This window comes from Lepidochelys kempii, chromosome 3 (genome assembly GCF_965140285.1).
Source record: "Lepidochelys kempii isolate rLepKem1 chromosome 3, rLepKem1.hap1, whole genome shotgun sequence".
In the NCBI taxonomy this organism is placed as follows: domain Eukaryota; kingdom Metazoa; phylum Chordata; order Testudines; family Cheloniidae; genus Lepidochelys; species Lepidochelys kempii.
The window spans coordinates 117,154,559-117,167,002 of NC_136382.1; the positions used below are offsets into that span (position 1 = coordinate 117,154,559).

The 12,444-nt window shown below is 43.0% G+C and overlaps 1 protein-coding gene across 2 annotated transcripts in view; it reads right to left on the reverse strand.

Moving 5' to 3' along the window:
- The window catches only part of FBXO5 (F-box protein 5), a 15,106-nt gene continuing 2,662 nt past the window's right edge, over positions 1-12,444 (reverse strand). The window contains exons 2-6 of one of the 2 annotated variants that reach the window (XM_073337700.2): positions 11,929-12,037; positions 5,766-6,502; positions 5,095-5,185; positions 3,349-3,531; positions 1-1,141 (exon numbers count right to left, since the gene is read on the reverse strand). In XM_073337700.2, the coding sequence (XP_073193801.1) occupies positions 890-1,141; positions 3,349-3,531; positions 5,095-5,185; positions 5,766-6,484 (1,245 nt within the window). In that variant the 5' untranslated portion in view covers positions 6,485-6,502; positions 11,929-12,037 and the 3' untranslated portion in view covers positions 1-889. Of the gene's footprint in view, positions 1,142-3,348; positions 3,532-5,094; positions 5,186-5,765; positions 6,503-10,605; positions 10,651-11,928; positions 12,038-12,444 lie in introns of those variants that run through there. The other variant, XM_073337701.2, reaches the window with a different exon arrangement.

Sequence of the window (12,444 nt, forward strand, 5' to 3'; positions counted from 1 at the left end):
TACAGTATAAAAGGTAGACTGACAAATATTTAAAGTCATATTTACATATATACAAACATCTAAAATTTAACATACAATTTGAAGAAAAGTGACAAATCATTTCTTTAGCAATGTACTATATACTTTTTTTTTTTTTTTAACACTTTTTTGGAATGGAGTCAGTATGGCAAGAGTCCTAGGTCAGTTTGTAGCTCCTTGATCATACCAGCAGGGGAGGAATGAAGAAACACCAGTCAAATCCAAGATTAATTTCACGTAAATCATCAGACCAGCTAGTGTTTTGAAAATTTAACTTAAAGTTCCAATTTTAGACTGATGAGGCTCAAATGCAAAACATGTACTCTAAAACTAAGAGTCCCACAACTTTTTGTATATAAAAGGACCTCATTAATATGCACACTCCAATTCAAATTTCCACTGTAAACTCATTTAAAAGACTTTTCTGGAACAATAAAATCAAATATTACTTAATTAAAACAAAATTCAATCCTTAAAACAATTCTTCTTCCACCCCCCCACTGAAAAATGCTAGCTTCAGACATGTAGGAATACTTGCCAAAAATGATCATTTAACCTTGCTTTTTTTTTTTAATTTAAGTTAATAGTTAAGAACATTCTTTAAAAGATACTGTAGAATTCGTATCTAAATTTTTCTTTTAAATTTTATAAATCAGTAAAAAAACATGTTTGGGTATGGACAAATTTCTGAAAAGTCTCAAAAGTTTTTTAAAAATTGACTACAGCTGAGAAATGGATCTAGAATACATTCAACTTATTTTTAAAAAAGATATTTACTAAGAACCACTCCCACATTCACTTTTCTTTAGGATAACTTTCATCTCTGAATTAACCTCTGTGATAGAATAGCAGCTGCTGACAGCACAACAGATCACAATCTCCGCAAATTCTGTTTGCTCTTTTTGGTGCCAGGAAGAAGTCCTAGCTGAGAGCTTGATTTCACAGGTTTGCCACTTGCACAGTCTCTGGAATTGTGGTAGCAGCACAGGCACTTGGTGCAAAAGTCAAAGCTACAGCTTTCACGGCTGCATGTTGCCCTCTGTAGATAGGAGTCATATTTTGCAGGTGAGCTGCAGCGACTACAAACCTTAAGGTTTTCAGTGTTTTTCAAGGTCTTGGCAGCCTATCGGGAAAATATACATTTATTTTTAGCGAAATAATCACTGGAACGAGTAAATACACAAACACCAAGTCTTCCCCCTTGTTTTATAAACTTCCCCCTGAGTTTGTTAGTCTTCAGGGAATGTTGCAAGACCCTTCTTTTCTCCCTTCTCCCGAAGGATGAGTGAAAGAGCTGGAGATCGGTGGTATGGAACTCTAGAGGGGATTCTGTGGTGAGGTTAATCAACTTACTAGAGTTATACTATTGATGAGCTATTGGATATGTACGATTTTATGGAAACAGATCTAAGACGCTTTCTAAAACATTGTCAAGGGTAACCAGAACATTGGACTAAGTCTCTCATTGCAGAGTAATAAATAAATAAGTAAATGCAAATAAGGCCTGGATCCCTCAGCCCTCATCTAAAGAACATATATGATGGACCTCAACTACATTTACTTTCGTAAGGGACTACCATCCATTTAGAATTACATTCAACTTAAAACACTATAAATAGAACTAATTTTCAGAAGTGGTGAGCATCCACTCTCTGAAAATCAGCCCCTCTTCCCCAAAAATCCCCCCACCCCAAAAAAGACACCTCAAGTTGGGCACTCAACCAGAGGCAGTCAAAAATCACTAATCAGTACACTCAGATTACATTTCAATTTTAGTCTTATGGATTTCATGGAAAACATACTAGAGTTTGATGAGGAATGGCTAAAAGCAGCAGCCAAAGAACAGCAACACTGAAAGTTATGAATGTGGGTTTACAGAAACTTTACACTTGTTTGTCTTCGTGAAGTCAGTATTGAATGTATTATCAGCTGAAGTAACAGATCTGCCTAACCTGGATACTTTGCTGTGGACTGTAATATTTGTAACTTATTCCAACTATGAAGCACTTGGTTAACCTCATAATCATCTCTAAACAGGTAAAACACTGAATTTGCGGCAGCTATTAGCCAACCAACAGACCCAACTAAAATGAAGTCAGAAACTACTCTGATTTGAAAGACACCAGGCAAATGAACTGAACTGGAAAATTTGGAGGTTAGTAAATTGTTGAACAGCAAAAGCCACTGGTCCCAAAGTGCAGATTCAGCACATCAATGACAACAGTCCTGTGGCCAAAGTAGGAAAAGATTAGTCTTAATTTTGAGGCAAACTATAAAGCCAAAGCAAGAGATACAATTTACCAAAGAAACCACACAAATCCGTGCTGAATGTTCCATACAATTTGATTGGGGGTGGAGATTCAGCACATGTATTGGCAATTCATCTTTAATGTGTACAACAACAATACTTTTTAGATAAGCCCTATGACAGGCAAACAAGAGGGGTCCAAAACACAGAGTAATCAGAATTCTATCTTTTCACCATTTATGCTCCTTGGGAGATAGACTGGTCAGTTTCACCATCTGGTTGTCCAGTGCTATTGTGTTAGGGAACAACATTTAAAACATTGTTGTCAAGAAGTTTCCTGAAAACACAGATTCAGCCTAGTTTTAGAGGCATGGCTATGATCCCTTCTATACAAGATGAACTGTTTTATGACAGGCTTCTTCAATGAAGGTTGCAGAGTATGTGAGGCCTTACTCTTGGGTGAATAAAGGGGCTAAGAATACAAAACAAAACTTCAGCAGTCTCATTCTGAGGCACGCTAGTATGTACATTTTTGGAAAAAGAGCCTTTTTTTCAATGCCATAAAACTTGAAGTAAGAGAAGCATAGCATGGGCAGGCAATATACAGATTTCCCTCAATAGTTGCGTTGATATGTGTCAATCTTTAAAAATAAGTTAGTACAGACCTGTTAGTCATTGGCTTTTCTTGAGTAGACACTGCTAGTCATGTTATATTACAAAGTGAGACAATTCTTTGAGGGCAGGGACTGTATGTTTGGAAAACTCACTGCACACAGATGGCAATCAGGGGGAAGCCACAAAATTACTTTTCACTTGTGCCCTGAGCTAAGATTTACACCCAAGTATTCTTCTCATAGCCTTATTCAATGAAGACCATCCCATTGTATTATATAACTCCCCACCCAGTTTTATACATACAGCAAAAATAGGTTCCATAATCTAAATTTGTCAGTTATACTTGCAAAGTGTTACCAGTGGTTAAAACTGTGGTGTTCATTTTAGAAACATGAGTTACAAACTGTTCACGTGCTATTCTTGACAGCACATTAGAGGTTAAAGAGGAATAAAAACATCAGTATTACCTCAGAAAACTCCATGTGTCGGCTGTAAGAACCATTCTGATTGCTCTGGTTGGATGATTTGGATCTGGATGCTTTTTTGGATGAGCTGTTTGGAGGGGCTGCGGTCTGAACAGAAGCTAAAGCTGCTCGATACAGAACATATTCCCTTGTTACAGTATGTCCTGAGGGCTGTACACTACCATCCTGTCAAGAAGTAAAATGAGGTTAAGATTTAACAAGGCTCCTCTAAGTAACTGTCAGTATAAAAATTTAACTTTGATGTAAAGTAGCTGTGTATCTTTAAAATAAAGTATTGAGGTTTTCTTTGTAAACTTTTCTTTGGCGAGCAAGTTTATGGTAATTTTTTCAAACCTTGATAGTAAGCTATGTGGCTTTCATTTTACCTGTACTTTTGGTGTAACTAGCTAATCTTATTACTATTTTAAAGGAGGGCTGTCAAATGATTAAAATATTAATTACAATTAATCACAAGATTTAAAAAAGGTGATTAATCACACGGTTAAACAATAGAATACCAATTTAAATTTACTAGAAATATTTTTGGATGTTTTTCTACATTTTCAAATCTATTAATTTCAATTACAACGCAGAATACAAAGTGTAAGTGCTCACTTTCTATTATTTTTTATTACAAATATTTGCACTGAAAAAATGATAAACCAAAAAAATAGTATTTTTCAGTTCACCTCATACAAGTACTGTAGAACAATCTTTTTATCGTGAAAATGCAAAAGATAGTGCGATCTACAAGTCGAAGCATGAAGGGGCATAGGAGCATTCAGCATATCTGGCACGTAAATATCTTGCAATGCCAGCTACAACAGTACCATGCAAACACCTATTCTCACTTTCAGGTGACACTGTAAATAAGAAACAGACAGCACTACATCCCATAAATATAAACAAACTTGTTTGTCTTAGCAATTGGCTGAACAAGAAGTAGGACTGAGTGGACTTGTAGGCTCTAACATTTTTACATTGCACTCAAAAACAAAAGTTATGTAAAAAAATAATTCTACATTTGTAAGTTGTACTTTCACAATAAAGAGATTGCACTGCAGAACTGAAAAATACTATTTCTTTTGTTTCTTTTTTACAGTGCAAGTGAGCACTGCACACTTTGTATTGTAATTGAAATGAATATATTTGAAAATGTAGAAAAACATCCACAAAATTATAAATTTACATTGGTATCTATTATTGTTTAACAGTGTGATTAAAACTGTGATTAATTTTTTTAATCGAGTTAATTTGTTTTGAGTTAATTGCGTGAGTTAAATGCAATTCATGGATAGCCCTCTTTTAAACATCTGTGGGACAACATGGTTTAGGCCACCATTAACTTCAATAATCTTCAATTATGCTGAACATTATTACCAAGTTACCACAATTTTTAACCATTTGACAAATCATGCAATTGAGTCAACAGCAAAATTTTAAAACAAAACAATTTTTTCATCAATATTTTGTTGTGATGAATAGGAATGTTTGTCTCTTTTCCACCAAGAAGTGAACTTTTAGTCCAGATTTTCCAGGTTTGCACTTCAGGTTAAAAAAAGGATGTCAACCTTAACAGGATTTAAACACCTCAGTTTAAATATCACAGGGCCCAGCTCAGAGAACATATTTTCAATATATAATCAAATAATTTTTTTGATCTTCATCCTCAAGAGCCACAGCTAGCCCTCAAGCAACAGGTTGTATATCACTGATTCAGATTTAAAGTTATCAAATGCAGGAACTTACAGAAAGGCTTTTCACTGCTTTACTATACACTTGGAAAGCCCATTTGTCTTCCTTTAGAATTTTCTTCCATGTTGGACTCACTTTAGCCACACTGTAGTGAAAACACAAACACCTTAACAACTTCTGAAAGTAAAAAATAAACTTGTTGCTCAAAAATATGTCCAAGATCTAGTCCACTAGTGTAAGTGTCCTCAAGAGACTGAGTCCACACCCTCCCACCCCCTTCAAGAGGCAGGCTATTCCATTACCTCTTTTCTATTTATATCTGGCAGTACTCAAAATGTGCTAGACTTGTGCAAATATAAAACGTGAGAGGGTGCCTGTCCCAGTGAGCTTACCATATGAACGGACAATAGAAATTTTTAAAATTTTGAACAGGCAAATAAACATTGTGTCATGGTAAGGGCAAATGAGTGAATTTTGGTAGATTTTCATGGTAGTTTTGTAGAACTGGAGTATTATACTTTTTCTATGAAAGATGCACATCACTCCTATATAGCAACATTCATCATGTTGAGTAATGCAACTTTTTAGGATACTTTTGAAGTTGTAACATAATACTAACCAATGTGCAGAAGTCAAGCTCATATGCACAGAGCAGCATCCCTTCTGGTTCCCACTAGCACTATTGCTTTCCCAATGACAAACTCCCATAAAGTTAGTAAACTTACTTTATTAAGTCCATCTCATCAAGATGTCTTAAGATGTTTGCTAAAAGATGTCTGAGGTGCCTTTGGAAGAGTTCACCAAGAATGTCTATTCCATCTAATCCCATTTTTCTGCCAATTAGATTCCTAAGTCCAACGCTTCCCCGGGAAACAATTCTGTCCACAATAGCCCATGATTTAAGATTTCTTTTACCACTTTTTTTCAAAGTTGAGCAAACCAGTTCCTCAAAATAGGTAACTGGTAACAAGGTTTTTTTGGAAAGCTGTGCTTGGCTTTGGTTCATGAGACAGTGATTTGGTGTGCCATATATATTTCCCGCCAGTAATATACTGTCCTCATGTTCTGTTGGATCATTGTACTCGCTGCTCAACATAGAGGAGTAACCACTCTCCTCATTAAACCTACTGTTTTCTAATGCCTCCATTTCACAGGCACCTTCACCAAATCTGTACAATACTTGCTGGTTTTCTTTGTTATGTACAAGCCTTCCTTCAGCTTTGGGGTCAAAATTCCTGGGTGTTACATTCTGCAGTTCACTATGCAATAGCCTCTGATATTCTTTAACACAGTCTTTACAAGACCCTTCCTCATAATTCGAGGTAGAGGATTCTTCTAGTCTTGCCTTTACTGCATCAGTCTTTAATTGTGCGAGTCCAGAGCGGACGTGGTTACAATTAAAATCACATTTCATTCTCGTGGAGTGGTTAAGGTTTGCTTTCATTATTTTCTGGTTTGTATCCTGCAACAAAACAACAAAGTATTAATCCAAAACAGCTCTAACCAGAACAAGTCAGTTGCACAGTTAAACCAAATTTCTCTATGGCAAACAACTATTGTAGGTTTCCACTTAAGTGATGAGATTCCCTGTGACAACAGAATTCCCTATGACTGTACTCTACGAACCAGGAGGTCCCTTCCAGTCATATGTCCCTAATCCCTATGCTAAAAGCACACAACACCAAGAAGAAAATGTTTAAGTTGGAAGACATTTACCATCAGATACATACGAGGACAACCTGCCAAACTTCTGGGCTCACCTGTCCATTTAAAATTCATCCTATATGGAAATGCTCTAAGAACCCATCAATACAAGACTTTCGTCCTTTCCCAACAGACCTTTAATCTTACAGAAAAACATTTAAATAAATGTTTGTATCAAACTGAATACTACAGAATAGATTATGGTGATCTTTTTAATGAAAGATCCAGTAAAAAAACCACGTATTTTAATGTTTCACCATGTGTCTTATACGAATGGACAATTTGTGTAAATTTCCAGTTTTCCACAGAATACATGCCTATTCTTATACTTTCTGAGATGTCTGGGATGGAGAGTTCTACCTTCGCACTGGCTGCTAGATAGTATAGGTGCGGAGGGGGAACTCCTCTCTATTCTTAGAAAAAAAATGCTGTGAGGGAGGGAAAGGTATCACATAGCTCCACTTCATTTCTTTTCATGGTAGATAAGCTCCATTTTATAGTTTCCCTATTTCTCTCCTGCTGACATGAAGCTCTAGGATATCTTGGACCAACCAGCCAGCCAGCTATCCTGCATTGATTGAGTGAGCATGTGTCCTGAGCTGAAGTTCTACTTATACTGTCTGAATTTAGTCAGAGCCATTCTTTTAATGGGGCTCCAAATTCCATAATGCGGAATTCAGTCTACCATTTACAAAAGTGACATTCACAGCACATTTGAACCTCTCCGCCACTTAACTGCAGCCAACTTGAAATGAAATGCAAAAGCTGTTTTAGACCAACTCCACTATACATTTTTCAGAATGAAACTGAGTAACTTCTCCAACTGAATATGTAGGAGGGTGGGTTAGTGGGCAGAATGCAATTTCCCAATTGTAATTTGGATACCATACAGGCATCACTTTTAAGTCTTGCAAGAAGTGCCATCAGATCTTATTATGAATAGGTAGCTCTTCTCCAAATCCACACAAAACAGTAGTTACTGAAAATAGTACTAAAAAAATGTATCTTGCCAGTTTTCAAAAGCCAAGCACAGTTGGGCCAAGTCAGTACTTGAAGGAGACCCTGGAAGTGGAAAACAACCCAGTGCTGTAGGAAGTCAAGTATTCAAAATATGGCACTCTCTCCACAGAGACAGTCCTGAATCTATACTCCAGAATGGAGTTAGGGCACTCTACTACTTGAGTGCATGCCTTTCAGGTCCCAATCAGTGATCATTAAAATTCCAGCAGCACCTTTTCATAAGAATAGAGTGTTACCCTGGATATAATTGTGCCAAAAATAATTCACTAACTTTTTTTTCTGCTTTTTATGATGGATATAATGGCATCCTCACTTCCTGTCTTAAACACCATAGTACATTCAATGTATTTCCAAGTGGCCCCTAGAACAGTGGTTTTTGAACTGCGGATGGCGACCCAGTACTGGGTCACGGAATGTAAGGCATTGGGTCGGAGCAGCTGTGGTCAGCACTGCCAACCAGGCTGTTAAAAGTCCCATCAGCGGTGCTGCCCGGCTAGACTCTACCTGTTCTGACATCTCGCTGTGCCCTGAAAGCAGCCAGCAGCAGGTCCGACTCCTAGGCGGGGGGGCCACTGGGCTCTGCATGCTGCCCCCACCCCGAGCGCTGGCTCTGCACTCCCATTGGCTGGTTCTCGGTCAATGGGAACAGTGGGGGGCAGTGCTTGCGGGCAAGAGCTGGACCACTTCCGGGGCACAGTGCAGTTCCAGGACAATCAGGAAGCCTGCCTTAGCACCCCTGCTGCGCTGCTGACTGGGAGCCGCCTGAGATAAGCCTCCCCCAACCCAGAGCCCCTTCCTGCAGCCCAAACCCCTCACAGAATCATAGAATATCAGGGTCGGAAGGGACCTCAGGAGGTCATCTAGTCCAACCCCCTGCTCAAAGCAGCACCAATCCCCAATTTTTGCCCCCAATCCCTAAATGGCCCCCTCAAGGATTGAACTCACAACCCTGGGTTTAGCAGGCCAATGCTCAAACCACTGAACTATCCCTCCCCCATCATCCCCAGCCCCACCTCAGCACCTGCACCCACCAGGCCAAACTCCCTCCTGCACCACAACCCCCTGCCCCAGCCCTGAGCCCCCTCCCACACCTTGAATCCCTCATTCTCGGCCCCACCCCACAGCCCTCACCCTCGCACCCCAACCCTCTGCCCCTCACACACCCCAAATCCCTCATCCCCAGCTCCGCTAGGTCACGGGCATCAACAATTTTCTTCAACTGGGTCGCCAGAAAAAAGTTTGAAAACCACTGCCCTAGAAGGAACAGAGTGTTAGCGAGAGGGTTCCATGACTTAAGGAGGACAGTTGGCGGGCAGTCACCGAACTGGACATACTGCTTCTTGGATATTAATTTGCCACCAGGCAGAACCAGGATAGGGGCTCCTGCACAGGGTACCAAGCCAAAGTACACTTCAGAGGCAAGGTGGAGGTGTCTCAACCCCCACCACGAAGAGGAGGAAATGGTGGTTGAGGGGGAGGAGAAGCCACCCCCAGGCACAGTTTTGCTGACTGGAAGCAGGGCATGTTTGGGAAGCTAAGAAGTATCCCTTAATGTTAATGGAGATATCCCTTCACATATGTTAGTGGTGAAATAGGAGGGTACCCTATGTTACCCTGATGGATATTTCTCCTGTGTGTTCGTAGTGGGGGGGAAGAGATGTGATCTCCTGCACACTGGGAATAGCCTGAGAAGTGTCCTTCCATGTGGTCATAGTACAAAGGCAAAACCAACTCCTGTGTTTGCGGAGACTGAGGAGTACCCAGGATTTTTAAGGGGTTACAATCATAGGCATTTCCAGGAGTTTGGGGAAAAGGGTGTTCCATAAATGTTTGAGGTGGAAGAAAGAAGTATCCCCTGTATATTTAGGGTGATGCATATCTTTTTGGAGTGAAATAAAAATAATTGGTTCCCTCTGTGTACTGTGAATGGGGCAAAGATGTGGTTCTTGTATAGCTGAATTAGTGAAGGTGACCCCCTCTGGGCTGTGGTTAGAGAAGGTGCCCCTAATGGCCTTGTTTGCAGCACAAATGAGTTCCTGGCCGCCTTCTGCGGTCTCTAAAGCTACATCAGCTCAGTGCATCTGTTCCTAGCGTGGTTAGTACACTGCAGGGTCTGAGAGCTGTCAGTGTATTTCCATTCCCAGCACCCAGTGCCTGAACTGGGCCGCTGCCGACAGAAGAGCCCCCAACTCTGCCATCCTCACACTGAGACAGGTCTTATCTCCTCTTTCCCTCATTTTTAATCACCCCCCCCCCCGAGGGCCGCGGGGCCAATCTGCCGCCAGTTTAGGCAGTGTCCTCTCCCGGCGGCATGGCCTGGACGGGCGGGAGACGGGGCTGCGCGGCTGCTCCTCAGCCTTCCTCCCGCCCGCCAAGACCCCCGGGGCTGGCGCTTCCCTCGCGTGGGGGGAGCAGCCCGGGGCCCGCCATCCCGCCGCAGGGCGGGAGACCGAGAGGAGTGACCGGGGGGGGCGGGGGGGAAGTGGCTACAAGGCCCTGGGGAGGGGGTGGGGGGGTGATGGGAGGCCGGCGGCCCCCGAAGGACCCCCGGGCTACCTGCCGGGTCTGAGCCACTCGGCGGCCGCCCTGGGGAAACCCCCGCCCCGAGGCACGTTCGGTTTCCCTAGCACAAGAACCGAGGCACGCAGCCGGAGCCCCGCTCCCGCCATCCACCCTCCAGAGCCCGGGGCGCCCCAGCCCGGGCACGGACGCCAGGGCACCGAGCCCGCCGTGACCCGGGACGCGTCACAGCCCCACCGCCTCTGAGACCGGGACAAGTCAAACCCCCCGCCAATGCGGCGGCGGCTCCTCAGCCCCGTCCCCCTCGCCCGGCCACAGTACCTGGGGCGCTGCTCCCTCCGCGCGAACCGCGGCCGGTGAATGACTCTGGGCGGCTGCCGCGCTTGCCGGGTACTTTTAAAAACTTTGAATTTGGTATCCAAAATCCCGGCGGCCAATCAGGTGCCGCCCCACGAGCCCGGCCGCCAATGGCGGGGAGGCTGTAAACGGCAGCCAATCCCGGGCCTCGCGAGGAGGAGCCCCTCCTCCCTCGCATTTTCCCTCTTCTGAGGGAGAGGGGCGAGGCAAGCGCGAGCCCGCGCTCGCGCCCATGGGCGTGTCCAAAAGCAGGGAGGGAGGCTGGCAGCGCGCGCTCTCCGGGGTGGACACGTGGAGCGCGGGAGACAGAAGGCGGCGCCGCCAGCAGAAGCGGCTTTTCTGAACGTCCTGATTGCCTCTCTGGGTCCCAGCGCTCGCGCCAGCAGTGAGCGCTGCTCCATGCAGGCACCCCGCGCCTGGGTTCTCTGCCCTGGCTGTGCCAGGCAGCTTAGATCCCTTTTTTAGGGAAAGGTATTTACTGCAAAGGACTGGGACATGGGGTAGCTACTGAGGTTTATTTGCTAAAAGAAAAGGAGGACTTGTGGCACCTTGGACACTAACAAAGTTATTTGAGCATAGGTTTTCCTGAGCTCACTTCATCGGATGCAGCCGCTGAAGTGAGCTTGTAGCTCACGAAAGCTCATGCTCAAATAAATTTGTTAGTCTCCAAGGTGCCACAAGTCCTCCTTTTCTTTTTTTCGAATACAGACTAACACGGCCGCTACTCTGAAACCTGAGGTTTATTTGTAAGTTGTTCTCTGACCATGGGTAAATCATTCCCTTACCTTTGTGGCGCAGTTTCCCCAATCTCTAAAGCGGGGGCAGTTGTACCCCCTTGGCAGCCTGGAGGGTGGCTTAACACCAATGTAAACTCCTTGGGATCATCCGAAGGGAGACATGGAAATGCAGATCATTCCCATATGCTAACCCAAGTAAAACAGGCTCACGTTAACCATAAGCTGCAGAAGAGTCTGCTCCTGCTGGAATTCTGCACAATGCAGAATTAATATTCTCTGCAAAATTTTATTTTTTCCAGCAGAATTTATTTCCCCCCTCCCAGCACTCTCTAGCAAGGGCGACAGGTGCTCCTGCAGCCAGACAGCCTGGGGCTGACAGCTGGAGCATGATGATGTTGTGTTATTCTGACACATAAGATGTGCTGAATTTTAAAATACTGTGTGCAGAATTCCCCCAGGAGTAATTGTCTCTGTAAATTAATGTCTCCTTCCCTTTTATATGTTATTGTACCATTTAATTATTCCCTTGAACTACAGGAGTTTCACTTACCCTCTGCTGCAGCTTGGTTTAGGCCTGGCTGTCAGGTTCCAACCTTCTCCCTCACCCCCAGTGGTTAGCTGACCAAAGTTCTTCAGTACCCCCAAATATTCAGTGTCACCTAGACAATAGTGGAACAGAGTTTAGCAGGCAGAATCCTGTCTCAGCACTGGCTTGGCTGTGCAAAATGTTTAACAAGTATCCTCCATGTCAGCAACATGGGATTTACTTTATTTGGAGAAAGGAGAGGATGGAACAGGTTCCCCTGCTGCCCCCATAATAAAACCAACAATCCACTCACTTTAGACTCTGCTTGCCTGGCTACTAAATAAATTTCCAAGGCTATTAGAACAATAGCAATGCTTATTCCTTTAAATTCTTCTTGTCTATAAGATGCTCAGTTGCAGTGAAGAAGGAATTCAGGATTAAGTCCACCATCTGCACAAGACAAGAATCTAGGTCTAGAACTAGGCCGCTATTTAGGTTTAAATAAGCCCTTCTCTTTCCAGCAGCCATTTTGTTCCCTAA